This window comes from Syngnathoides biaculeatus, chromosome 13 (genome assembly GCF_019802595.1).
Source record: "Syngnathoides biaculeatus isolate LvHL_M chromosome 13, ASM1980259v1, whole genome shotgun sequence".
Lineage (NCBI taxonomy): Eukaryota > Metazoa > Chordata > Actinopteri > Syngnathiformes > Syngnathidae > Syngnathoides > Syngnathoides biaculeatus.
Genome location: NC_084652.1, coordinates 21,624,287 through 21,651,998, shown reverse-complemented (window position 1 = coordinate 21,651,998; position 27,712 = coordinate 21,624,287). Strand labels below are relative to the sequence as shown.

General features: G+C 39.5%; 1 protein-coding gene across 4 annotated transcripts; it reads right to left on the bottom strand.

Moving 5' to 3' along the window:
• Positions 1 to 148: 148 nt before the first annotated feature.
• Positions 149 to 26,826, bottom strand: dpydb (dihydropyrimidine dehydrogenase b). Of its 4 annotated transcripts, none has more exons than XM_061839346.1 (25): positions 26,693 to 26,826; positions 24,330 to 24,440; positions 23,215 to 23,297; positions 22,581 to 22,668; positions 18,477 to 18,638; positions 17,159 to 17,355; positions 16,679 to 16,760; positions 16,091 to 16,178; positions 15,035 to 15,142; positions 14,794 to 14,963; positions 14,499 to 14,709; positions 14,211 to 14,395; positions 11,704 to 11,919; positions 11,413 to 11,577; positions 11,244 to 11,312; positions 10,990 to 11,073; positions 7,809 to 7,929; positions 7,528 to 7,647; positions 7,011 to 7,153; positions 6,751 to 6,805; positions 6,552 to 6,673; positions 4,322 to 4,471; positions 4,093 to 4,155; positions 3,470 to 3,547; positions 149 to 798 (listed from the first exon to the last, which is right to left on the bottom strand). In XM_061839346.1, exons 1-25 carry the CDS (start codon positions 26,756 to 26,758, stop codon positions 634 to 636), a joined length of 3,102 nt encoding a protein of 1,033 aa, XP_061695330.1. In that variant the 5' UTR covers positions 26,759 to 26,826; the 3' UTR covers positions 149 to 633. The 4 variants fall into 4 exon arrangements, with proteins under 4 accessions (XP_061695330.1, XP_061695332.1, XP_061695331.1 ...); XM_061839348.1 differs by having other exon boundaries at positions 11,836 to 11,919; XM_061839347.1 differs by having other exon boundaries at positions 24,330 to 24,385; positions 26,693 to 26,772.
• Between the last annotated feature and the right edge of the window lie 886 nt (positions 26,827 to 27,712).

Genomic DNA, 27,712 nt, shown 5'->3' with positions numbered 1-27,712 from the left:
TGTCTATTTAAAACCTTGACAATTAATGCATTCTCATTTCAAAATCAAATACCAATCTCTTTTCATCAACAGCTTTCCCAGACAGATTGTGAATCGGAAACTATAGTCATAAAAAAATATTGATAATTATACAAATGATATGTGGGGTCACAAAATGCTGATCACAACAGTTATAATGCATGTAAATTCCTCAAAAGTCAGACAATCGGATGACTTTGTTCAGTGGTATTATATAATGTGGCTTCTCAAACTCCATTTAGGTTGAAAAATCCAAGCTCCACTATAGTAAATATGTGTATGTAACGAGACCATGCTCACCATAGATAATAGTATTGCAGACACAATAAAATTATATTCCAGGATATTACCAGTACTTGGTATAAAATACAAATGGAAAACATGTCAAACACATGAATCCAACAAAAGAAGTGTATACTGTTCCGTGCTACCATAAAGGTGTCCACTCTCCTAAATCCCAAAATATTGCTGTGTTCGAATCAAACGGCCAAAAGGTAACAAAATTGCTCTCCTGAATAAAAGCACTCTGCCAATGTTATGTCAGCCTATATCAGTGATATGACTGTATCCATGTGTTAAAGGTCAGACAATGGGAGGTTTTAGTTGACTTTTACTTCAGCAGATTGGTTTAAGTGGCACACCCCTCTTGGGTTGATAAGGTGTTGTCCTGTTAATCATCTTGATGCAGTCAATTATTGGACAGACGCTCAGGCATAGCGTACATCCAGTACAGCTGTCAGTAACAAATGGAAGATGGGTCTCCGGGTCGAACGTTATAGCCTGTAAAGACAATTAGCCACTTCCTTTGAGACAAAGAGTGTATCTTAAATGTGATTTGTGAAAATACACACGATAACAGGACGGTGACACTAAGAATCAACATACTACAGTGAATAAGATAAGTATTTGAACACTCTGCTATATTGCAAGTTCTCACACTTAGAAATCATGGAAGGGTCTGAAATTTTCATCATAGGTGCATGTCCACTGTGAGAGAGATAATATAAAAAGAAAAATTCAGAAATCACAATGTATGATTTTTTTAACGAGGTATTTGTGTGATACAGCTGCAAATAAGTATTTGAACACCTGTCTATCAGCTACAATTCTGACCCTCAAAGGTCTGTTTGTCCATCATTAAAAGTCCACCTCCACTCCATGTAATATCCTAAATCTGATGCACTTGTGTGAGGTCGTTAGCTGCATAAAGACACCTGTCCATCCCAAACAATCAGTAAGACTCAAACCTGTAACATGGCCAAGCCCAAAGAGCTGTCCAAAGACAACCAGAGACAAAATTGTACAAATCCACACGGCTGGAAGGGGCTACTGTGAAATTGCCATGCGGTTTGGTGAAAAAAGGTCCACTGTTGGAGCAATCATTAGAAAATGGAAGAAACTAAACATGACGGTCAATCTCAATCGGAGTGGAGCCCCATGCAAGATATCACCTCGTGGGGTCTCAATGATCCTTAGAAAGGTGAGGAATCACCCCAGAACTACACGACAGGACTTGATCTATGACCTGAAAAGAGCCGGGACCACCGTTTCCAAGGTGACTGTTGGTAATACACTAAGATGTCATGGTTTGAAATCATGCATGGCACTGAACATTCCCCTGCTTAAACCAGCACATGTCAATGACCATTTGGATGATACAGAGGAGTCCTGGGAGAAGGTTTTGTGGTCAGATGAGACAAAAATGGAACTTTTTGGTCATAATTCCACCGACCGTGTTTGGAGGAAGACGAATGATGAGTTCCATCACAAGAACACCATCCCTACTGTGAACCATGGGGGTGGTAGCATCATGCTTTGGGGGTGTTTTCCTGCACATGGGACAGGACAACTGCACTATATTAAGAAAAGTATGACTGCGGCCATGTATTGTGAGATTTTGGGGAACAACCTCTTTGACTCAGTCAGATCATTGCGCATTGGGTCTTTCAACATGACAATGACCCGGTCAGGAAAACCAAGGAGTGGCTCCGTAAGAAGTATATCAAGGGCCTAACCAGTCTCAAAACCTAAACTCAGTAGAAAATCATTGGAGGGAGCTGAAACTCTGTTTCTCAGAGACAGCCCAGAAACCTGTCTGATCTTTCTGTGTGGAAGAGTGGGTCAAAATCCTTCCTGAAGTGTGTGCAAACCAGGTGAACAACTATAGGAAACGTTTGACCTCTGTAATTGCAAAGAAAGGCTATTGTACTAAATATTAACATTGCTTTTCTCAGGTGTTCAAATACTTATTTGCATCTGTATCACACAAATAAATAATTTAAAAAATCATTGTGATTTCTGGATTTTTCTTTTTAGATTATCTCTCTCACAGTGGATATGCACCTACGATGAAAATTTCAGACCCCTCCATGATTTCTAAGTGGAAGAACTTGCAATATAGGAGGGTGTTCAAATACTTATTTTCTTCACTGTAAGAGTCATACTCCATTTTGCAGTTGTGATAAGTCTGTAGACAGCCAATTTTCAATGCTGCCAGAGGACATTAAGTTACCACTGTTACTTCAGAAAAAAATAATAAACAAAATAAATGTTTTTTGTTTTTTTTTGTTTTTAAATCTGCCCCGCGACCTGGCCAAGAAAAGAGGTAGGAAATGGATGGATGAAAAATTTAAGGCAATTTGACCACATTTGTTATTTCAGAAGTGTGGATGAACTGATAACAGTTTCAAAAAGGTTGGTAACCCCTGGGCTATGGGGAAATTCAAGGGAAAGCAGAAAAATCCTCCATCCATTTTCTGAGCGGATTATTCTCACATGGGTCATGGCATGGGGAGAAGATGCAAACTCCACACATGCGGGGCTGGGATTTGAACTCCAGTCCACAGAACTGTGAGGCCAATGTTCTAATCTAACCAGTTGATCCACCGTACCGCCCAAGCAGAAATATATATATATATATATATATATATATAATATATATATATATATATATATATATATATATATATAAAATTAAATCTATCCATTTTCTATAGTACTTATCCTCACCAATGTTGAACTTGATCTACAGCCTATCTCAGCTGATTTTGGGGGAAAAGCGTGGACTGGTCATCACTCAATCACAACAAACATATAGATAAACAGACTCTCACATGGTCATTCAAACATATGAACAATTTAAAATCTTCAATTGACCAAAGAAGCACGTTTTTGGAATGTCAGAGGATGCCGGAGTGTCTGAAGAAAACCTACGCAAGCAAAGAGAGAACCATAGAAATGGCACACGGGAGCTGAAAGCAAAAGCTGAGACTCAAACCCTTAACCCAAGAGCTGTAAGGCACATATGCTAATCACTCTTCTACAGCTCTTCTAATTCAAAAATTTGATTCAGAAAATCTGTAGGTAAACAAGTACTAAAGATATGGTATAAACAGTAGTTGACCTTGAATGACAATGCAAGCATTAAAGTACAGTAAAAGCTCTGATATACCTGATAGCCTGAGTCGTTGCATGTCATGTAACATTTCCCACAGTTGATACACATCTCCTCATCAATCAGAGCCTGAACCTGACAGGTAGGAGAAATCAAATATCATGGACTAAAATTATAAAGAAAATGCATTAATTTTTCCTTTACATTTCAAACTAACTCTTACTACATTTAGCAAAGTAAACCAAATATACTTATATAGTGCATTTCATACATAAGGTAATTCAATGTGCTTACATGATGTAAAGCATTTAAAAACAAAGAAAAAAGTGCTTATAAATATTTAAAACAAAATGGGGAGAAAAGTACAATTAAAACTGTGTAAAGTGGAAAAAAACATAATTTAAAAGTTGAATTGTTCTAAAAAGCATGACAAAAAAACAAGAAAAGGTTTTTTTAACCTGGACTTAATAACGTTCACACTTGGGACTGATTTCACTTCTGTTAGCCACTTATTTGATTTGTGAGCAGCATAATAGCTAAGTACTGCTTCACCATGTTTGCTTTGGACTTTGTGCATCACCTCTTGACCTGAGTCTGTCAATCTCAGAACCCTTCTGGGTTTATATTCCACTCGCATTACTTTCATATACTCGGGAAGACAATCATGAATCATTTAATACCTGTTCCATATTGTTAAGTTCGTTGTAGGCGCCAATGTGGTGCAACGCTCTTGCTATCACATCCTGCAAACACGATCACAAGTATACACACATACAAAACTGTTAATTTATACAAGCGTACATCATGCTTTATTTTGATTCATATTTGTAAAAGAACAAAACAGACAACAGCTTGTCTATTGTGTGTGTGTGTGTGGTGTGTGTGTGTGTGTGAATGCGTGCACCATACCTTGACAGCAGGAACTGTTTTTTTAGGTGTGTTCATTTCAGTAACATTGGCTTCCGTCACATCTACACCACCACCATCTTTGAGCTGTTTCTTATAGCGTGCAATGGCCTCTGTCCTCTTCTGGAGGTATGGTCCAAAACTCGGGAGACTCTATACACACACACACACACACACACACACACACACACCACACACACACACACACACACACACACACAACACACACACACACACACGCGCACACACACACACACACTCAGTGCTGAAAAGTTTTATTTGACCACCTGTCATAAAAATGGTAAGATACCATTCACAGCATGACTATTTTTTCATTATATTGAGCCTTTGACATTTAAAAATTTACAATGGCAATGAGGAATTTTTAACAGAATTCATCTTTTAATACCCAAATTTTAGGCTCACTGGCCTCTGAAGTCAGAAATTAAGTATGACATTAAACAATTCAAACATCTTACACCAATTCTGTAAGTATCTAATATTCCATAGTGTACAGAGAATATTTTTGTTAATAGATAAGAATATATGAAGTGTGTCTTAATGTATCAAGCATTATGAATTATTTTTAGATGTATTATTACATTATGATGTATTCTCATCACATGTATTTTCATGTTACATTAAGAAAAGTTGTTCTCTTTAACGTAATACTCGTGGCATGCCTGTAATGCCATGCAAATGTGTATTTTATTTATCCTACAATTTATTCATCACCCCATCCATTTTCTGTGCCGATTATCCTCACAAGGGGTGTGAGAGTGCTGGAGGCTAAGCCATTTATTTTCGGGCAGGAGGCAGGGTACACACTGAACTGAACTGGTTACAAGTCACCCACAGAGCACATTTAAACAACCATTCGCACTCACACAAAGGGACAATTTAGAGCAGTGGTGCTCAGTCTTGTTTACCCCAAGATCTACTTTTCAAGCAGCCACCGTCTCGCCAGCTACCGATGGATGGTGGGGCCGTGGGGTGGGGGGGGTTATTTTATGTTGCCTCCGATATTTAAAATACAGAATTTGCTTTTTTGTGCACTGTATTGTGTGTGATTTCATCCTGGATCAGGCTGTGCCAAGGGGGAATTTTAAAATTAAACATCATCTCATCCAGCACTTTCTACTTTGGCTTCAGACCAGACCTTTCCCACTTGGAAAAGAGAAAATCTCGTCCAGTTTAACCACATTTTCTTTGATTATTCACATACTCCGACAGTTATTGCATCTTAAAACAACAGCATTTATTTTTTAACATTCTCCATTAATATTGAAAGTAAACATAAGCAGCATGTCTAGCTCGTCTTTGTTCTACGATGCCCAGACTGTGGACGCTGTCATTATAAAACAAATTGATGGCCTGTGTAAGTACTGTAACATTTGTAATTATGAGTGTACGTCTTTAGGGGGGTAAGGTGAACAAGGAAAAGAGAGTGTGGCGGAGCAGCGGTCATTGTTAGAGAAAGTTCTGTGTGCTGCCTAAAAGAAACCAGTGGCTTCTTTTTTTACACTACATATGTGAATTGTGCCATTGGATGTAACAACCAGTCATCCCTCACTCATTGAATCACATTGCAAAATACCACAAACTGAATAGCTGTATGTTATACTTTCAATTTGCATTAGATTATTTTTTTTTTGCGCGCAACGCAGAATATCTGCGACGAGACTGCATCAGCGCTGCAAAATTGCGCACACGTGCAGTTTTGAGGGAACATTGGCTGACGTCTTTTTTTTTCGGCACGCTCTCCCGCGATCGACCAAGACTGCCTCATGATCGACCAGTCGATGGCGATCGATGCATTGAGCACCCCTGATTTAAAATCTTCAATCAACCTACCATGCGTGTGTTTGGCCTGTAGGAGGAAAACGCAATATCCGTTGAAAACCCACGCAAGCATAGGGAGAACATCCAAACTCCATACAGCACTCTCCGCATTGCATTTTATCTCTGTTGAATTCACTGGAAAGTCCCATGCGGTTGTCACCCTGTTTTTGGACCTTCTGTATCTGCAGCCGGCTTAAACAATCACAAATCAGGGTGTCGTGGCATAAGAAAGGAGATTACAGCTCTTGTAGAACCTGCATTATTTTTTTCTGAGGGGAGGGGTCAATTTGAGGACAGACTATTAATTAAGAATTGGTCTATAGGTCACTATTTTAGGATATACAGTAATAGGGGTTTTACAGTTGATTATCATTACCATATTTCAATATACCTGTCCAACCAGTTCTTCCAATCTTGGAATGGGTTTTCCCTTCTGATGTCTTTCTGTTGGAGGAGACTGCCCATCCCAGTCCTTCATGTCAAGGCTCTTTAAGTACAGCAAGGTCTTCAAACCTATAGATACACAGGTCAAACACTAAGAAGGATTTCAAATCTTACAAAACATGTTAAAGCAGTGCATAGTTACATACCAACACAGTAGTCCTCAATCAATGTGAAGTCTTGGTTCTGAACAGCGCTGCACACCTTTTGTTATGAGACACAGACACGCATTGGGACCAGTATACACCATATAGCTGCTTTTCAAATTCAAATGCACAAAATATGCCTTACAGGCAATAAAACCACCTGACTTATTCCAGCACAAGTATTTGCATGATAATACTGGAAAAGTTCAATTCCATGAAAGAAAAGTACATTAGCACAAACATTGTTTCAGTGACATTGTCACCTGCAGCACTGAGGCACCAGCATGAAGAAACTGTAAACCGGTTTCTGCTGAGTCAATTCCCCCAGTGGCCAAAATTGGGAACCCAGGAAGTGCTCTGGCAATTGCAGATACAGCTCTGAGAGAGATTGGTCTGATGGCATTACCTGCACAAATATTTGACAACAAAAGATGTGGCAATAATATAGTTATTTCTAGTTGTGTTTGATAGTCTGCAACATCCCCCAAAATTAAGAAAATATTCAAAAGTTGGTGTTCGGCATCATCATAGCCCAATAAAGAATTTGGTTTCAATTATGAGATGGAGCTCGAATTTGGAAGCTCATCCCTAATTTCCAACAACCATTTTTGTAAACTTTAATAAATTTTAATTCTCAAAGGATATCTGCTGTTACAACTTTAGCTTGGTTCATGTATTGAAAATGGGTATTGTATTTTTAAAAATGTCAGTTGCCTGAAACAGCAATTGGAAACTAAAACAATTGACCAGTTGGTTGATTTGTATACTGTGAGTCTTTACCTGAGACCCCCCCATATGTGGTGCGCTTGCCAGCGCCGACACCTGGCCAAGGTGAGCCATCCGCCTTCAGTCCCATCATACCCGAAACTGTGTTTGTGGCTGTAACCCCATCTGCTCCACCTGTAATACATTTTTTTGTATACATGCAAAATAGTATATTTGTTGTGGAGTATAAAATAATGCTTCAATGTAGTATATAGTGGTCGCCAAAGAAGTATATAACAATGATTATTCTTATCAATATAACATTAGAATACATGAATATGAAAATATGTGTTCACCTTCATAAGCAGCCTTGGCAATATCGACAATGTTGGTAACATTTGGTGTCAATTTGGCAAAGAATGGGATGGAAGAAGCAGCTCGGACCCAGCGACAGATGTTACGGACGAGCACGGGGTCCTAATGTTAAAAACACACTGAAATGACCAACCTTCCCAAAAAGTGACTCTTAACTTATAAGTTATATGTCTACATTTGTTTGTGTGTGTGTGAGAGGGGAGCAAGAGATAGAGGGAGAGAGAGAGAGAGAGAGAAAGAGAGAATTTCTATAAGTAAGATAAAAATTTAGCCAAAAGGGGAAAAACGTGAACTTAACATCTTAAGTTAGGTTAACAAACTAGCTTATAATATACCCATTACATTTAACTGAAGCTCCCATATTTTGGCTATTTAGACCTCCATGGAATGACTCTCTAAAATAGATTTAGTATAAACGTATCAATTCCATTTTTAACAAACACATTGATTTTGTCCAGAAAAAGTCCCACTGACATCTACTTCTGTTTGACCCAGTTTTGTATCCATTACAGTGTATTTGGCTAAGACCGCCGGGTTTTCCTCTGATTAGTTGCCTACGTATAGATGACTCACTAGTGGAGCTCAGGTATTTGCTATGTTGACATCAATGGGTTGAGTCGGGAGGGGAAAGGGAAAGCAGACCTCTTTTTTTAGTGACGTAGATACAGTAAGCATGATGAATTTGAATTATTTGATTTCAGGACTTTCGTCAGAAAAAAAAACATTTGGAACTCAGAATATGTATGCTTTTAAATCATATTTCACCTTTCGCAGGGCATCACCAAGCCAATGGAGCTTGTGCACCTACGTCACCGAAATCAGTGACTGGCCATATTATCGGTCAAACAAAGCATTGTTCAATGCTAATTCGGTTGGGACGACACGAAAATACGTCTCCGAGAGTTTTGTCCAATACTGTTAAACATTTAGAAGGTGATAATAAACGAAGGTACGTGGAAAAATGAGAGACACTTGGCATAGAGGACCCATATTTAATGCCGAAGTGGATGTTTTTGCCAACAAAAAATTGGACTATTAACTAACTTCTGCTTGTCTTGGACAACTGGATCTACACATGTATCTAATGAGTTAGTCGCCAAGAATTACACGGAAGAGTTTGAAAGCATAGAAAATCTGGACACATACAAATACTCTGTTGCTACATTTGTTCTCAATCAAGAATACATCCCACATTGTGATGGAGCCACTCAGATGTTTTCAATATAATATTTAAATAAATGACCCCTGGTTTTACACAAACTCACATTCATCAACTATGATTGGAAAAAAAAAAAAGACAGTGAGCCGGCTCCTCCATACACGGAAGCATGTTGCGGCCACACGTTAAACTTCGGTCAACCTCTCTGTGACAGACTTTTTTTTTTTTTAAATATGCATTGTTCTCAAATTAGTCCAATGCGTATTTAAAAACAGAAAATAAACCGCTGGGATAGGCTTCAGCCTCTGTACACGGAAGCGTGTCGCGGCCACACGTTCACCTATATAAACCTCTGTGTGACCGACGGTTTATTTTCTTTTTAAATACGCATTGGACTCATTTGAGAACAATGCATATTTAAAAAAAAAAGGTCTGTCAGGGAGAGGTTTACCGAAGTTTAACATGTGGCCGCAACACGGTTCCGTGTACGTTGGAGACGACTCCGTGTCATTTTTTTTTTTAATGCATTGTTCTCAAATGAGCCAAACTGGCATTATAATTACTTCTTGGGAATTTGAGATTGAGAAGAATAATTCCACCTGAAATGATCGCTACACACTCGTGTGTATTTGGTTGAACACAATCCATCACGTTTAATTGCCGAAATCCATTGATCTTTTCTGGTCTTTTCAGTTGGTATTCTATAGAATGACCTCTTTGAATATCAGTATTGTCTGTTGTAACAACCGACAGCACAACAAGTCTCGGGCAGTGTGAATATTGTGCTCTGGTTCAATGTCCCCCATTTTAGAAAAGTTCGCATGGCAATTATGTGTCTTTTAAGGTTCTATGTAATGCATCCATTCATCCATTTTCTGAGCCGCTTATCCTCACGAGGGTTGTGGGAGTGCTGGGGCGTATCCTAGCTGTCAACAGGCAGGAGCCAGGGTACATGCTGAACTGGTTGCCAGCCTATTGCAGGGCACATGGAGACAAACAGCCGCACTCACAATCACATCCAGGGGTAATTTAGAGTGTCCAATTAATGCTGCATATTGTTGATGTTGATGTGGGAAGAAACCAGCGTCCCTGGAGAAAACCCACGCAGGTACGGGGAGAATGTGCAAACTCCACACAGGGGGGTGAGGGATCAAACCCTGGACCTCAGAACTGTGAAGCCAACACTTTACAGCTGATCACCGTGCTGCCCTATGTTAATACAACTAGAAATGTCCCTGAGGACTAAAATGCTAGTCAATCATGGCAAACAAGTTTCCATTTTTCTGTTTATTAAACTCAAATAAATCTTTGGCTATGAGTGTGGAATAACTTGAACCCAAGGAAAAATATCTGAATAGGAACCAAACATCTTTAGTTTTGTCAATCAACTAGCTTCTCATATACCCTTTGCATTCAGTTAATGTTCCAGGGGTGGCCAACCAGTCAGAGATCAAGAGCTATATTTTTTACTGTGCTACGGCACATATTCATTCATTATATAGCATTTTGCCCCTTAAAATGTTCCAAGCCAGTTGACACAATGCAAGCATTCGTCTCTGGATGATTCAATTTTTCATTTTATAAAATGCATCTGCTTTTTGTGTGATTTTTCAAAGTCACAAACGTCTGACTACAAATTTCAGTGCCTTTTTGAAATTCTAAGTCAATGCTAGTGTGGAGTGAGTTGAAGTGAGGATTTGAAGCTGTGAAATGCGAGCTAGACATCTGACACAAAAGGCAGAGTGGCTTGCTGTTGCGCTCAACAAAAAAATATGAGCTCTCCTGCTCTGGTAAAAACATCCACATATTTTCATTGAACTGTGCATTTTTTCCAGCCATTTTGAGATCGAAAATTAACAAATTATTTTCTCCAAAGATCATTATTCAAATGGGAAACTTTGAGCTATTTTCATTCAATATGCCTGCCAGTTTTGCGCAAATTGTGTGTTAAGTTTTCTTGCTACGGTCACCTGACCGTGGTCTGAGTCAAGTTATGAGTGTACCTGACCACAGGCCAGGCCCATGCCTCTCTCTCCCATCCCATGAGGACAGGAAAGATTCAGCTCCAAAGCATCAGCACCTGATTCCTAATGAGACAAACAGTGCATCAATTTCACAACCAAAAAGAACACATGCTAATATAACCTTTATTATTCCCACAATAGGGTAATTTTAAATCTGCATTGTATCTGTAACATATCTGTAGCATGTACTGTACTGTACTGTATATCAGGTGAACACACTTGGGTTAGCTTACCACAGCCATATGAGCCAATTGTGTCCAGTCTTCCTTGCTGTAACCGCACATGATGCTGGAGATCACAACCTGATTGGCAGACAAATAAAACATGTTTTAAAAAAATCTGTCACAAGAGAATACCAGAGAGCTTAAAACTGGAATGTAATGATCAGTAATAAAAACTTACATTGCTGGGAAAGTCTTTCTTAAGTTCAGCAACTGACTGACACCAGTAGGATGCTCTCTTTTCACTGATCAGCTCAATGTTGAGGAATGATCCCTGACCTGGTCCATACACATGACCAGAGGTGGTACCACGCACAATGCGAGGAGACACATTAGTAACCAGGTCCTGCAGAGACAGGAAAAGAATCTGGTTATTTTGGTTACAGTACATACACAGCTCACCACAGGATTATTCTGCACAATAAATATACTGCTGTCATAATTCATCATTGGGAAGCAAGTATGTAATTACTTTATCCAGTCCAAATGTTTTGGTCAACGCAAAACCCCATCCTTGTTCGAAGGCTCTTCGGATCATAGCTGCACTGGTGGTGGGAGGGGCAGAGGCCAGGCCAAATGGGTTGGGAAACTTTATTCCACAAACCTCAACACTGATGTCCACTTGATCAATAGCACTGTAGAACAGTGGCATCTTTGGAACAGTATCCAATGTTTGGCCATGGAGGGACTGTAGAATGAAAAGAAATTGGATCTTTTAAAAAAACATTTAAAAGTATCTTGTTACATTTACCCATGGCTTTTGACTTGCTCTTTGAATTATTTTTCCCCGGGGGTTGAAATTTTCGTATAACTATGACTTCAAACTGGCAGCACGGGGGATGACTGGCTAGCAGAGCGCCAGGAAAAACCCCAAGAACTGATAAACTGCTGCATTCCTTCTTCCTGAACCTCAACCTGCCAGATTGTTCTCAGGAGACTCGGGAAACCTGATTTGTATCATCTGATGTTATAAAACTGGTTGCAAATATGATATGATATAAATATCATGACTGGCACAGTATGGTTGAAGGGGAGTGATTAATTACTGTTGAACAACGGAATATGATGATATAATATATATCAAATCAATGACTAAAACTACCTTCTACCATCTGAAGAACTTATCCAGAGTGAATGATTTTATGTGCCAAGCAGACCAGGAGAAGCATTATAATGGTCTTCTGACTGGACTTGGACTGGACTGTTGTGCCACTATTGGCAGTAATAATGAAATCAAGCATTTGTAATAATTCATGATGAGTCTTGGTGAGAAATTGTCCTACTCTTCTTTGTATGATTGTTTCAACTCCTCTATATTGGAGAGTTTTCTAGCATGGTTAGGTCACACTACAGCATCTCAATTGGATTTAAACCCACACTTTAGGCCACTCCGAAGCATCTTTTTTTTTTTTTTTAGCCATTCAGAGTTGGACTTGCTGGTGTGTTTCTGATTACTGTCTTGCTGCAGGATCCAAGAGAGCTTGTGTTTGAGGGTACGAACTGATGGCCGAAGTGCAGAATTCCAGAATTCATTGTTCCATCAATCACAGCAAGATGCCTAGGTCCTGAGGCATCAAAGCAGCCCCAGACTATCACACTGCCAACACCATGTTTCACTGTTGCCATAATGTTCTTTTTATCAAATGCTGCGCAATTTTTACCCCAGATGCAATGGGCCTCACAGATTCCAAAATGTAAAATTTTTGTTTTCGTCAGTCCAGAGAAAGTTTCTGCAAAAGTTTTGAGGATTATCAAAATGTTTTTTTTCCAAATTTTAGCTAAGACTTTGTATTCTATGCTGACAGCAGGGGTTTTCACCAGGGAACTCTCCCATGGATCCCATTTTTTGGTTGTGTTTTTCTTATGGTAGAGTCATGACCTCAATTGAGGGCAGCAAGCCCTGGAGGTCTTTAGATGTTGTTTGACATTCTTTTGTGACCTCCTGAATGAGTCGTCATCGCACTCTTGGAGTAATTTTAGTTCGTCGTCCACTCCTGGTTTGTCACTACTTCCATTTTTTTCCAATTGTGTATAATGGCTGTGACAGTGGTTCACTGAAGCACCAAAGCCTTAGAAATGGCTTTGTAACGTTTTCGAGACTGAAGGATTTTCATTAATATTTTCTCAATTCTTCTTGGATGGAAAATGACAATCATTATCAGAATGTACAGAATTAGTGACAGATAATATTGAGTAAATTAGCAGCCGCACACTCTTTCAACTTTGCACTAGCTCAACACACTGTGACCTAGTCACGCTCACTTCACCTTCAGCCACCCACAATGTCCTATTTTCCTCTATGTAAGCCAATATTTTTCTGTTTTCATTTTTGTTACTTTATTTCAAGTAAAATACATCTGCATTGGTTTCCTGTAGGTTTCCCTTTTAGACTTAATTAAAATTAAATTTCACTTCCTGTTGTGTTTTCGTATAAACAGAAAAACACTGTAATCGAGAATTCTCATTTCATAAATGTATTCCCCGTCTCGTTAACATAAATTAACAGAGGGTTTTTTTGGTCATTTTTCCTAAAGTTTACACACATAAAAAAGAGACATGCTACCCCTTTACAGAACAAAGATAATTTGATTGTGACATTGAAGGTACGTTGAGCTAAAAAAGAAGTGAACGCAGGCATTTGCTTTTTGTTGTATTCTTTTCAAAATTAATTACATTTTCATACCAAACAATTATACGCTACAGTTGTTATCACTATTGTAGACCCTAAATGTGGTCCAATTACAAGGAATAGTACATATGTGTAATTCCAAATCTAAGGTATTCTTGCAGGCCTTTCAAAAGCAGTTCATATTATATTGTAACATTCGGTAAAATACGCAAGTCCTATGAGTTAGCTATATTTCAGTGAAAGTGTTACGTGATAGGGCTACAAAAAATGTCCTTTTTGTTCAGTCATTATTCAATGATTTCTCTCGTGTAAAAAAGATGTAATGTAGTAATGGTTCACATGACCAGTACCTGTATGTATCTATGAATATGCCATGAGGCCTGTTTGCCGTCATTCACTGATTCCACCGTAGTGTTTGCCAGCCCAGCAACGTCTCCACCTGCAAACACCCAAGGCTCACTGGTCTGCATGGTTTCTGTGTTGACCTCAGGAGTGCCCCAACGGCTCAGCTTGACTGGATACATTGCTTGCCTCACTGTATGCAGGATAAACATGCATCAAATACAAGTAAGTGTACATAAACAAAAAATATGTAGAATTAGCAAAATACCGTTGAGAAGGCATGAGAGTTTGATTACCGGTTGGCTCACGGAGCATGGAACCAAAAGCGCTGATAATGTAGTCTGCCTTCAACCTTACAACTTGGTCCTCATCTTCCAACCAATGTCCTTCCTCTGTCTGCTCAGTGCGACAAAACTGTAATCCGGCGATGCGCCCATTCTTCATGATGACCTCTCGGGGAGAAAGGAAGGGGAGGAACTCACACTGCTCTTCCTTTGCCAACTCCATCTGACCAAAACAAAAAAAGAGAATCCATCTATCTCTGTGTCTCTCTCCCTATCTACATGTCCATTCCTGGGTGGACATCCGTACCTCCTCAGGGACAGCTCTAATGTTGGTGAATCCCTTCCTGAAGCAGACAAACACTTTCTTGGCTCCACAACGGAGGGCAGACGTTGCACAGTCGAAGGCAGTGTCGCCAGCACCCAGGACAATCACCACTCCTCGTAATTGAGGGAGGGAGGAGCGACACTGGCACATCCCTGGAGGGAGGGAAGTGGGACGATGGAACACTGGGCACAGTGGGTATGTACACGAGTGTGTAGTGCAAAACCTTTCTTGCTGGCTGTGGCCACCATGGGCAGAAAATCTTTGGAAGTAAAAAAGCCTTGATCCATAGATAAACCGTTGAAGATTTCTGCTCTGTTTGCCTGGGGGAGACCTGAAGTTACACAGCAAAATTATTTATTTTACAAATGATTAAGGTAGTATAAAAAAGATACGGCATGTTACTAATCTCACTAATCTCACCATTACTGATGGTGCAAAGGTACACTTGCGTGATTTTGGTGTGGGTGGTGTGCCTTAAGTTGTCACTCAGTGACGGTGTGAATGTGAGTGTGAATGTGAGTGTGACTGGTTAGCCGTCTACATGCACTGCACTAAAATTCGATCCATCCATCCATTTTCTGAGCCGCTTATCATCACGAGGGTCGTGGGGAGTGCTGGAGCCATTCCCAGCTATCAACGCTCAGTCATGGGGGTACACCCTAAACGCCAGACAACCTCAGGACACATGGAGACAGACAACAGTCACACTCACAATCACACCTATGAGCAATTTAGAGTGTCCAATTAATGCATGTTTTGGGGATGCGGGAGGAAACTGGAGTGCCTGGAGAAAACCCACACAGACACGAGGAGAACATGCAAACTCCACACAGGCGAGGCCGGGATTTGAACCCCGGTCCACAGAACTGTGAGGCCAATGCTCTACAGCTGCTCCACCATGCTGTCCATCTTTATAATTATTTTCTGAATTTTGATAAGTACATGAACCAGAATAATATGCTTGACAGAACTTTTCTTTTAATTGATTTACAGTAATCTCTCTTAATTCCCCCCCGTTTATTTCAAATTGAAATTACATTATATTATATATCTCAGCTTCATCGTGTATGAGCGGCTTCAACTCCTGGAGACAAATTCCTTGTATGTTTCTGCCTTACTTAGCAAATAAAGATTATTCTGATTCTGACCATGCTCTGTATTATGAAGGCTGCCTTAAAGTAATTCAACTTAATTTCTCGCCATAATTTCAGGTTGCTTGAAGACCTGGCTCTTCTTTTTTTTATGGAGAAAATCTTTATTTGAATTAAAGCATACTGACCAATTCCAATGAAGATAGCCTTGAATCCGTCTTCTCTCAGAGAATTCAGAGTCATTCCGTCCATTCCAAGCCCCTTCTCACACACCACCTGATATAGTGCACATACAGTATACAAATACAGCAAAAGCACAATTTCTTTAGAAATGAAAGCTCATTTTTATAGTGAGTGGAAAAGACAGAAAAAGTCAAAATTTAAAGGTACTATGAGAAAAACGGTAGTTTATATACAGTAAATTTTAAGCCTTATAACTTATTTACTGTTTCTCTTTTGTGTGTTTCCATCAAAAATGATACTATATGCCATTTGTGTACTCAAAAAAAACCCTTAACATAGTCACTGAACATTACTCAACATGTCGTTTTAACAATAGCGATTTGATTTAAGATGTAAAATCTCATTTAGCATGTACACATGCTTAATAAGGTACTTGATCTAAAACAAGATCTTGATTATTTTTGTTTTTTTTATCCAAGATGTAATTTAATTTTGCAGTATCAAGTTTTGGTGTGGTGGAGGGGTGCATTAATCTAAAAGGTCTTTACCGAAAATGCTCATGACCTGAGTACATACAATAGTAGCCCTCATACCTTGACTCCTAGGTCCTTCATCAAGTCTATTTCAAACTGGACAACTTCAAAAGGAAGGCGGAACTGGGGGATTTCTGCTGTACTGCATGAAAGCACAAAACGTGATTATTTTCCATGACATTGTTGATCCACTATGTTTCCTGTAATCTAATTGGGCAAATACATAAGATAAGGATGTTTTCTTGAAAACCTGTGCTTTGTTTTGACAAGTATTCTTCATATTCATGGAAATATGAAAAGCAGCCTGAATAGAAAAACGAAATCTTTAGAGGAAATTTAATTGAGATACTGTTGTTTTCTCCAGTATTTAAGGTGCATGACTTGCTCTTGAAGAGCCGGTACCATAGTGTGTACTATATGCTCCCTCTGTAAATACTCTGAGTGCAATACATCTCACACCACCTTACTGTTCATTGTTCAATAGCAGGATACAACATTACATCGTAAAAGAGAGGATCTCTACAAAATGAATGATGATACCTTAATCCTCCAGTATATTTCTGTTTCTCAAATATGGTAATGTTATCATATCCAAGGCGACCAAGAAAAGAGGCGCAGCTAATGGAAGCAGGGCCACAGCCAATCAGAGCAATAGGTGCATGGTAAGACTGTGGCATCTCATCAGGTGGTGGTAGCTCAGGATTTCGGATCTGAGGGATGCCCATCTTACTAAACACCTGGGAAGATACACATAAAGTACATCTCATTTCAAATCTCAAATCTCCATTGAAATTCTCAATACACAACAGCAAGTAAAAAAAAAAAAAAACTTTGATAAATATTTTGAGGTGTAGGAGAAACAGATCACTTAAAACAACTCAATAAATCCTAAACTGAGACACTTAACTTCAACCAATGTCTGGATAAAAAAAACAACTGTGTGTAAAATGTGTTAATTTGGATGGATCATTAATGATTATCATTTAATTCCCTGTGAATGGCACCCAGTTCAAAGTCGACCCTACATCTTGCCCAGAGTCATCGGAGACAGACCCTAGTTAGGATAACCTGTATGGAAAATGGATGGGTGTATTGAACTAAATTCCTCTGTCCCTGGGGAAATTAAACCAGTCTTTGATAAATTTTAATCTCAAAATATTCTGAACTCTTGTTTTTATGCCATTGTTGGAGAATAATCTTGGATAAATTGTGGTGGTCTCCTTGGATATCAATAAATCAAATCAGACTTTACAACTGGAGGGATATGCTCTGACCTCTTTGTTCTGGTCAGAACCTGAGCTGCAGCATTTTGAATGAGCTGCAGCTGTTTAATGGGAGAAAGATCCAATGTCAGTGAGCATCCATCCATCCATCCATCCATCCATTTTCTTTGCCGCTTATCCCCACGAGGGTCGCGGGGAGTGCTGGAGCCTATCCCAGCTGTCAACAGGCAGGAGGCGGGGTACACCCTGAACTGGTTGCCATCCAATCGCAGGGCACATAGAGACAAACAGCCACACTCACAATCACACCTAGATGCAATACAGAATGTCCAATTATTGTTGCATGTTTTTGGGATGTGGGAGGAAACCGGAGTGCCTGGAGGAAACCAACGCAGGCGGGTGTGGGATTGAACCTGGGACCTCAAAACTTTGAGGCCAATGCTTTACCAGGTGGGCCACCGTGCCGCCTGCCAGTGAGGAATAATTCACATTTTTTTATATTGTTTCAAAGTCATTAAAACCATATTGCACACTTGTTGCTACTGTAAATAAACCAGAAACAGAGAATTTCGTATATTCTAGCTCTCTTGACTGGAGATGGTTTTGTATTCTTTACAGCTTTGGGTTGGTTGTACCTCAGTAGCAAATTGCTGCAACCCTCCAATGTTAATGGGACCCTCCTCAGAGGCATATAGATTGCACCCCCCAACACACAGCTCTGATGTAGGACACACCATTCCACAGGTCAGACCAAGAGGGTTGTCAGACAGGATGGCACGTGCTGCTCCATAGTAGTTCTGACAAAATGAAACACATAAATAGCTATATTGTGATACATCTGTCACAGATGTCCGAGTCTTGTTTCTAGTTTGGGGATATTCCAAGTTTGACCACTGACAAAAATTTCTAAAAAAACCAAACCCTAATCACATACACTTGTGTTTGTAAAAGGAAGGAAGTCTTTATCAGTAAAAGTCCTTACAAAGTAAATACAAATTACCAACTAGAAATGTATTTTGCATAACAAGTATGGAAGTAAATATGGGCCACCAGGATTTGAATTAAAAATGCCAATGAAAATTTCATGTTGTAAATTCACATTGTTATTTCAAAGTGATCACATTTTCATGAGCTGTATTTCAGTTGAACTTTTCAATGTTAACAAATTCACCATAAAAAAAAATTCAACCTTTAAAATTCAAACTAAATATTTTCAGTCTCCTGAGATTCAACTGGCTACATTTCGGACAACCGGATTCGTTGGCAGAAGAGAGCAGTTGGAAAGGCAGTAAGGCTAGAAGTTTAGGAGCAGGGTTTAAATTATTTTACCATTGAGTAGATGGGAAGAGAAATGGAGTAGGGGTTATTTTAAAGGAAGAGCTGGCTAAGAATGTCTTGGAGGTGAAAAGAGGATCAGATCGAGTGATGAGGCTGAAATTTGAAATTGAGGGTGTTATGTATCATGTCCTTAGTGGCTATGTCTCACAGGTAGGATGTAACCTAGAGGTGAAAGAAAAATTCTGAAAGGAACTAGAGGAAGTAGTTTGGAGCATCCCAGACACAGAGTGAGTTGTGATTGGTGCAGATTGTAGTAGACATGTTGGTGAAGGAAACAGGGGTGATGAAGAAGCAATTGGTAAGTACAGCGTCCTGGACAGAAACTCTGAGGGACAGATGGTGTTGGACTTTGCAAAAAGGATGGAAATGGCTGTAGTGAACATTTTTTTTTTAAGAAGAGGCAGAACCACAGAGGGACCTACAAGAATGGAAGTAGAAACACTCAGGTGGATTATATTTTGTAAAGACGATGTAATCTGATGGAGGCTACTGACTGTAAATTGTTGGGGAGAGTGGAGCTCGACAGCATAGGATGGTGGTGTGTAGGATGACTCTGGTGATGGGGAGGTAGATTAAGAAGACAAAGGTAGACCAAAGAACCATGTGGTGGAAGCTGAGAAAGGAAGAATATGATACGGCCTTCCGGAAAGAGTTGAGGCAGGCTCTCGATGGGCAGGAGGAGCTCCTGGAAGACTGGACTACTACAGCCAAGGTGATCAGAGAGACAGGCAGGAGAGTACTTGGTGTGCCTTCTGGTAGAAAAGGGGAGAAGCAGACTTGATGGTGGAACCCCAAAATACAGGAACTCATACAAGGAAGGGGATTAGCAAAGAAGAAGTGGGACACTGAGAGGACTGAGGAGAGGCAACATTGATCGCATTGAGATGCGACGTTGGGAAAAGGTAGAGGTGGTGAAGGCAAAACAAGAGGCATATGACGACATGTACACCAGTTTGGACAGGGATAGAGATGGGAAGGATGTGCAGCAGGTAACGGTGATTAAGGATAGAGATGCTAATGTGTTGACTGGTGCCAGCAGTGTGCTAAATAGATGGAAAGAATACTTTGAGAAGTTGATGAATGAAGAAAATGAAAGAAGGAAGAGTTGAAGAGGCAAGTGTGAAGGACCAAGAAGTGGCAATGATTACTAAGGGGGAAGTTAGAAAGGCACTACAAAGGAGAAAAAATGGAAAGGTAGTTGGTCCTGATTACATTCCGGTGGAGGTATGGAAGCAATTTGGAGAGATGGCTGTGGAGTTTTTGACCAACTTATTCAACAGAATACTAGCGGGCGAAAAGATGCCTGAAGAATGGAGGAAAAGTGTTGTAGTTCCAATTTTTTAGAACAAAGGCAATGTTCAGATCTGTGGGAATTATAGAGGAATAAAGTTGATGAGCCACACAACGGATGTAATGGGAAAGAGTAGTGGAGGAGAGACTCAGGACAGAAGTAAGTATCTGCGAGCAATAGTATGTGTTCATGCCTAGAAAGAGTACCACAGATGCATTATTTGACTTGAGGATGCTCGTAGAAGAGGCAAGTGTGATGGACCAGGATGTGGCAATGATTAGTTAGGGGGGAAAAGGGGAAATGCATGTCTTGATGACATAGCTGTGGAGGTATGGAAGCAATTTGAAGAGGCGGCTGTGGAGTTTTCGGCCAATTTATTGAACAGTATTCTAGCAGGCGAGAAGGTGCCTGAAGAATGGAGGAAAAGTGTGCTCGTTCCCATTTTTAAGAACAAAGGCGATGTTCAGAGCTGTGGGAACTATAGATGAATAAAGTTGAAGAGTAGTGGGGGCTAGACTCAGGACAGAAGTATCTGCTAGCAACAGTATGGTTTCATGCCTAGAAAGAGTACCACAGATGCATTATTTGCCTTGAGGATGCTAGTGGAAAAGTACAGAGGTCAGAAGGAGCTACATTGTGTCTTTGTGGATCTAAAGCCTATGACAGAGTGCCAAGAGAGGAACTGTGGTACTGCACGCGTAAGACTGGTGTGGCAGAGAAATATGTTAGAGTAGTACAGGACATCCATGATGGCAGCAGAACAATGGTGCGGTGTGCCATACATGTGACAGAAGAATTTATGATGGAGGTGGGACTGCATCAGGGATCAGCTCTGAACCCCTTCCTGTTTGCCGTGGTAATGGATAAGCTGACAGATGAGGTTAGACTGGAATCCCCTTGGACTATGATGTTCGCAGATGATATTGTGAGCTGCAGTGAAAGGAGGAAGCAGGCAGAGGAATAATTAGAAAGATGGACGTATGCACTGGAAAGGAGAGGAATGAAGATTAGCCGAAGTAAAACAGAATATATGTGCATGAATGAGAGGGGTGGAGGGGGAAGTGTTAGGCTCCAGGGAGAAGAGATAGCGAAGATGGAGGACTTCAAATACTTAGGGTCAACAATCCAGAGGAGGTGAAAAGAGTATCAGATCGAGTGATCAGGCTGAAATTTGAAATTGAGGGTGTTATATATAATGTGATTAGCGGCTATGCCCCACAGGTAGGATGCGACCTAGAGTTAAAAGAGAAATTTCAGAAGGAACTAGATAAATTAGTTCTGAGCATCCCAAACAAAGAGAGAGTTGTGATTGGTGCAGATTGTAATGGACATGTTAGTGAAGGAAACAGGGGCGACGAAGAAGTGATGGGTAAGTACGGCATCCAGGAAAGGAACTTTGAGGGACAGATGGTGGTGGACTCTGCAAAAAGGATGGAAATAGTTCTAGTGAAAATAAGAGAGAAAAGATAGCGAGGATGGACGACTTAAAATACTTGGGGTACAATCCAGAACAATGGTGACTTTGGTAAGGAAGAAGAAACGGGTTCAAGCAGGTTGGAACAGCTGGTGGAAGGTGTCTGGTGTGTTATGTAACAGAAGAGTCTCTTCTAGGATGAAGGGAAAATTTTATAAAACAGAGGTGAGGCCAGCCACGATGTACGGATTACAGACGATGGCACTGAAAAGACAACAGGAAGCAGAACTGGAGGTGGCAGAAATGAAGATGTTGAGGTTCTTTCTATGAGTGAGCTGAATGGATCGTATTAGAAATTAGCTCGTTAGAGAGACAACCCAAGGTTGGATGTTTTGGAGACAAGGTTCGAGAGTGCAGACTTCGATGGTTTGGACATTTTCAGAGGTAAGAGAGTGAGTATATTGGTAGAAGGGTGCCGAGGATGGAGCTGTCACGCAAAAGACCGAGAGGAAGACCAAAGAGAAGTTTGATGGATGTTGTGAGGGAAGACATGAGGGTAGTTGGGGTTAGAGAGGAAGATGCAGGCGATAGGCTCAGATGGAAAATAATGCTGTGGTGACCCCTAACAGGACAAGCCGAAAGGAAAAGAAGAAGATCAAACAGTGTGAGTAGAGTCACATTAAGTGTGTGGAGTACCTTATTAGAGATGCTTGTAATAAATGATTTGATGTCCAAGTTAGTGGGACAGCTCTTCTGGCAGGGAGCATCCACACATTTGAGACACCTAATCACAGAATTGACACAGTGGACACTCAGCATAGTCAGTTGGTGCTTATCATATTGTATAGTAGGGCCCATTAAAGTATTGAATTAGTCAAATGTGTTTTCACTGCAGCACTTTCCATATTGGATGAAAGGAAGAGATAGGCAGTGAACTGTTATTGGTTACGTATTTTCACGGGTGTCAAATTCAAGGTCCAATTCACCACATGATTTTATAAAGCCTGCTAAGGCAAATTATTTGTCAAATACCATGATTCTTGTGAAAATCTGGACAAAAATTGAAAACTATCATTTTTGTGTTACCAAAAATGAACAATGGTTGAAAAACCCACTGTCCTTGATTTCTGATTCCAAAACTAGTTCATGAATTTCATGTGTAATATGATGAGGTGATGAAATATTTTTATGGTTTCGCAGTCATTACGGCCCTTTGAGAGAAACCAAAACCACAATGTGGCCCACGAATGAAAATGAGTTTGACACCCATGCTGATTATTCCATCTTATTTTTATTTCACTGTCGATGTTAGAACTCATTTTATTCTCACCTCAGAGCTTCTCGAAGGGCTCCGCGCTCACTCAAGGTTGTGTGCTTGATATCATCAAAGTTGTTCTCTAACTTTACACAAGACTAGAAAAAAAAAGCTAAAATTACACAAGGGAAATAAAGATAACCTGACACATGATCAAAGCCGTTTCAAATGTAGGTTAATATATTCACAGCTGATTCATCATTGTAGCAGCATTACATCGGGCACTGTTTTCATGACTGGTGTAAATCCACCGCAGCAGGTGACGTAAACTTGCATGGAGGTGGGTTAAATCGGGTTTTCATCATTTCAGACATGCCATGCACAAGTCAGCATATTTAAAAAGGGCAGTCTGCGCCCTTGTCGAAGTTAACGAAACTGCCTTAATTCACCACCACCAATGGAAGCAGCTTCTTTCATTCACTTTAAAAGTTACACAATGATAGTCTTGCATGGAGATACAGTATCTCCGTAGAAACAGTGTTCTATCTATAACTGGAGCATTGTCATTGGTCTTGGCCAGTCTAGCAACAGACAACATGAGCAGTGTGAGATGGTGACAACACCTGTTGACTTACTGTATGTCCACAGTACTTATGTATGTACTACAACCTCAATTGTTTGTGTGCCCTTCTTCACATAGCTGCGTGCCAGCCCGTGTGGTAATTTAAAAAAATATATTAACAAGAATTCCCTCAATTAATTAATTTCTACAATGTTTCAGAGGATGCTGTTAATATACGGTATTTCGTAATGAAATACACAATCTGTCATCCACTCCACATCAGCAGAGGTCACTTATCTGTTTGCCTATGCCCCGATAAAATGCCACAAAATTGCATTGGATTAGTGGTCTACCCACTGCACCAGTGGTCTTCCTCCTGTATCGGACTTAGGCGTCCGAGCAGGCGCAAGTTCAGACTGACTTTCAAGGACCATCTTGTCACATGCCGGGCACATGTCAAAGAAAACACCCTCATTGGAGTTTTAGACCAACTTAATGCAGAATGGCCTGCCAAATTCGACAACAGTCAGCATGCGTTGTGCTTGCATGAAATCAAGATATGACCATTTTAGCAGCTTGTGGAGTCCAGAAAAACGGTGCCCAAAAAGTCAATCAGAGATATACATACATCACAACTCCTGTCAGGATTTCGCTTCCAATGTTGCTTTTCCATCTTCTTGTATGCTGTGGACATGATCTGAGCATGAGTCTTGACCCTTGGATTCAGAGTCAAGATGCTCTAAGAAATACATGTCAATCAGTAAAAAGCAAACAATCATTCATCTCAAGACAAATGTACATACATTGACGCAATTGCAGTACAATATAGCTCAAAGACTAAGAACATACTGTATTGCAAACATTTTGACACGGAAAGATGATAAAAGGTGGGGTAACTCCAAAATCGTTAGTTCACGATGTCCACATCAGGCACACCTAATATTCTTGTGCTATGTGTGCTGCAGTTTGGATATGATCTGCTCACACAGATGGATTTAGAGCAAAGCAAAGTAAAGCACATATTTATTTAGCACATAAATATACCCCAAAAAAAAAAAAAATCATCTCCAAATGGAGGATGCTGCAAAAATTTTTGGGAACCACTGCCTTGGTAGATCATCCTGTTTTCTGCTCTTCCTGATGTCAAAATCCAAGCATTTAAATTTTTTCTTTTTTTTTTTTTTTTTGTTGGTTTCGATCTGAGTAACTCCATGTCCAAGGAAAATGTACTTAAACAGGCTTAATGTTGGAAAATGAAATTTTTTTTCCATCAAATATATTCAAGTAATATACATTTTCATAATCAATTTCACGGAGTCACACACGACCAATATGCGCACGTCTGTGATATGACACGTTAAGGTGATAGTCCAGCTTCCACCAAAGGCTACAGCCCTACACAGACAGGTTTGGTGTGATTTTTTTTTTTTTTGGTGTGCCATGTCCAAATTTGAATTGTGGTTAGTATATTCTTTTACATTTACTTGAAAATGCATGCTGCACTCTTTATTTGATTAGGTTTGAGCATATTCCAACACATAATTTTCCTTTGTTTTTTTATTTCTTTGTTTTAACATGGTTTCTGCACCCAGGTCGGGATTACAAATGAGATTTTTTTCTCAGTTGCCTTACATGGATAAATAAAGGTTAAAAAAATAAAAAATATGAGACGTATATGTTGTTGGTCACAAACGCATACACAAACGTACACTTTCCCCCATTCCACCTGGTGTTTTTAAAAATGTAACATTTTATTGCTGTATTACATCTTCCACTACCATCTATGTTATCTTACTTTATGGCAAAGCACTGCTATTATGGAACATTCTGAGACGTTTGCTTGTTTGAATGGCTGGGGTCGATTAGATAAGATATTGAAGAGCTGTCAGGTCACTGCACTGACGTTGTGTGAACTGCTGTTACACACACATACACACAAAAGTATTCATTTGTACACCACAATTGCCTGCAAGAAAATGAATCCCTTTGATGTGGTTAAATAAATAAAAAAAGTTAAATAAATTGAGTAGAATAAACAAAAATTACCAATTTAAACTTACATTTGCTGGGCTTCCCATCAATTTAGGATCTGCACCTATAAATTATTCTGCAATTTGTCATACATTTTGCAGACATTATTGTTTTCTAATTTTGGACAACAATTAACGTTGTGTCAACTTAAATAAACACAAAATATTTAAAATATTAATATAATAATTAATAATAATATAAAATATAGTTTAATCATTTTCCATTTGGGGTTGTGTTTTCTGTATTTTTTATCAATCATTTAAAACAGTTCTGGAAAGAAACGGGTCTTTCAATTAATAATTGCTGAGTATATTATGTGCACAGGCTCCACAGTGGATGACTGTGCCCTGCGATTGGCTGTCAACCAGTTCAGGGTGTACCCCGCCTTCTGCCCGAAGATAGCTGGGAAAGGCTCCAGTACTCCTGTGACCCTTGTGAGGATAAATGGCTCGGAAAATGGATGGATAGATTATCCGCACACGTGCACTTTGTTTTAATCAAAGAGAATGTGGTTGCAACTTCAAGAAGGGTCAGGGAAAGATATACTGTTTATCAAACTAATATACCCAGTGCAATTCTCATCATTAGGTTTCATACAACAGTTGCTGGTAATGTGATGTGACGTGTTCATATTTAAAGTATGACTGCAATTTAACATGAATTTAAAAAAAAAACATGTGGTCCCCTAAAATATCCACCATATACAGTATGAATATACTGTACTACATTGTTCAAGTTTTTTAAACTTATAACATATAAGTATTAAGAATCTGTTGACCACCTCACATCACCTCAGTAGATTATGGGCAGTTATGTTTCTATGAAATTGATTTCCCATCTGCATGAGAAAATTGAATTCACACATTTTAGTAGTTCGAGTACAATGTTAATTGTACCAGGCTATGGATAGTGGTTTATTAAAGTCAGCATAGCAGAGAAAGAGAAAACTCGAGAAGTTACCTCAATATCTGGAAGCTCTTTACTTAGCATGACACCTCCTTTCTCTGTTTCAGCAGCACCAAACATTTCTTGTACTTTCAAACCTCTCCTGAAGATTTTGTAAATTGGAGCGCTCCTCAACCTTATCAGCCACCTATTATACAACAGCCATTTGATGTCTTTTCGCTACTAAAGTTGGCAAAGTGAACTACAGGGTGGAGCTTATTGGACTCACCAAGGCTCAAAGTTTAGCTGTACTGACCAGTGGTCAGATTAAAATGTGCAGTGCACCAGTGGTCTGCATAGATTAAACAATAACCATAGAAGAGTGCCAGTTACAAACTCCACCTCCATTGAGATCTATATTTTTTCCTGACTCTTAAACATAAGAAACAACAAATTAAACAGAATAACACAGTATAGCTTTTTTCATTTTAAATCAAAATAGACGAATACCAGTTTGTAGGAATTAGAAAAGATTGATGAAATTTTTTTATACTGAAAACTTGCCAAACATTTCTGCCCAGAAATCATTGTAAATCTTTATGAAAGTTGTGAGTGAAACCTTGACTCATTGGTAGAAATTCCTCAGATGCTAGTTTTATTAGTTGAAAATATGACATTGGAACAGGAGCAGCACTGAATTGAACAATTTAAAAAACAAGGCAGTAAAGGGATTTCCCAAAAACACAGTCTGAGAAGAACAATTATTACTGTACATGGAACAATGACAAAACGCAATATTGGTGGTGGACCTCTGCGAAATTCCCATTGAATGGGTATGGGAAATAAAATCTTACTCTGTGTAATATTGCAACAATTTATTTTAATTAAGTTCTTCTTGAAATATATAAAGTTGAATTAATTTTTTGGCAGATTTATTAAAAAAGAAATACTGAAATATCACACAGCCATACGTATTGAGACCTGTCCATATACTAAATGTTGAGCAGAGTAGTGTATGTATCCTAATGAGGATAAGGGGGATGGAAGATGAATGAATGAATAGTGACAGCTTTAGAGGAACGGTGAGAACATCCA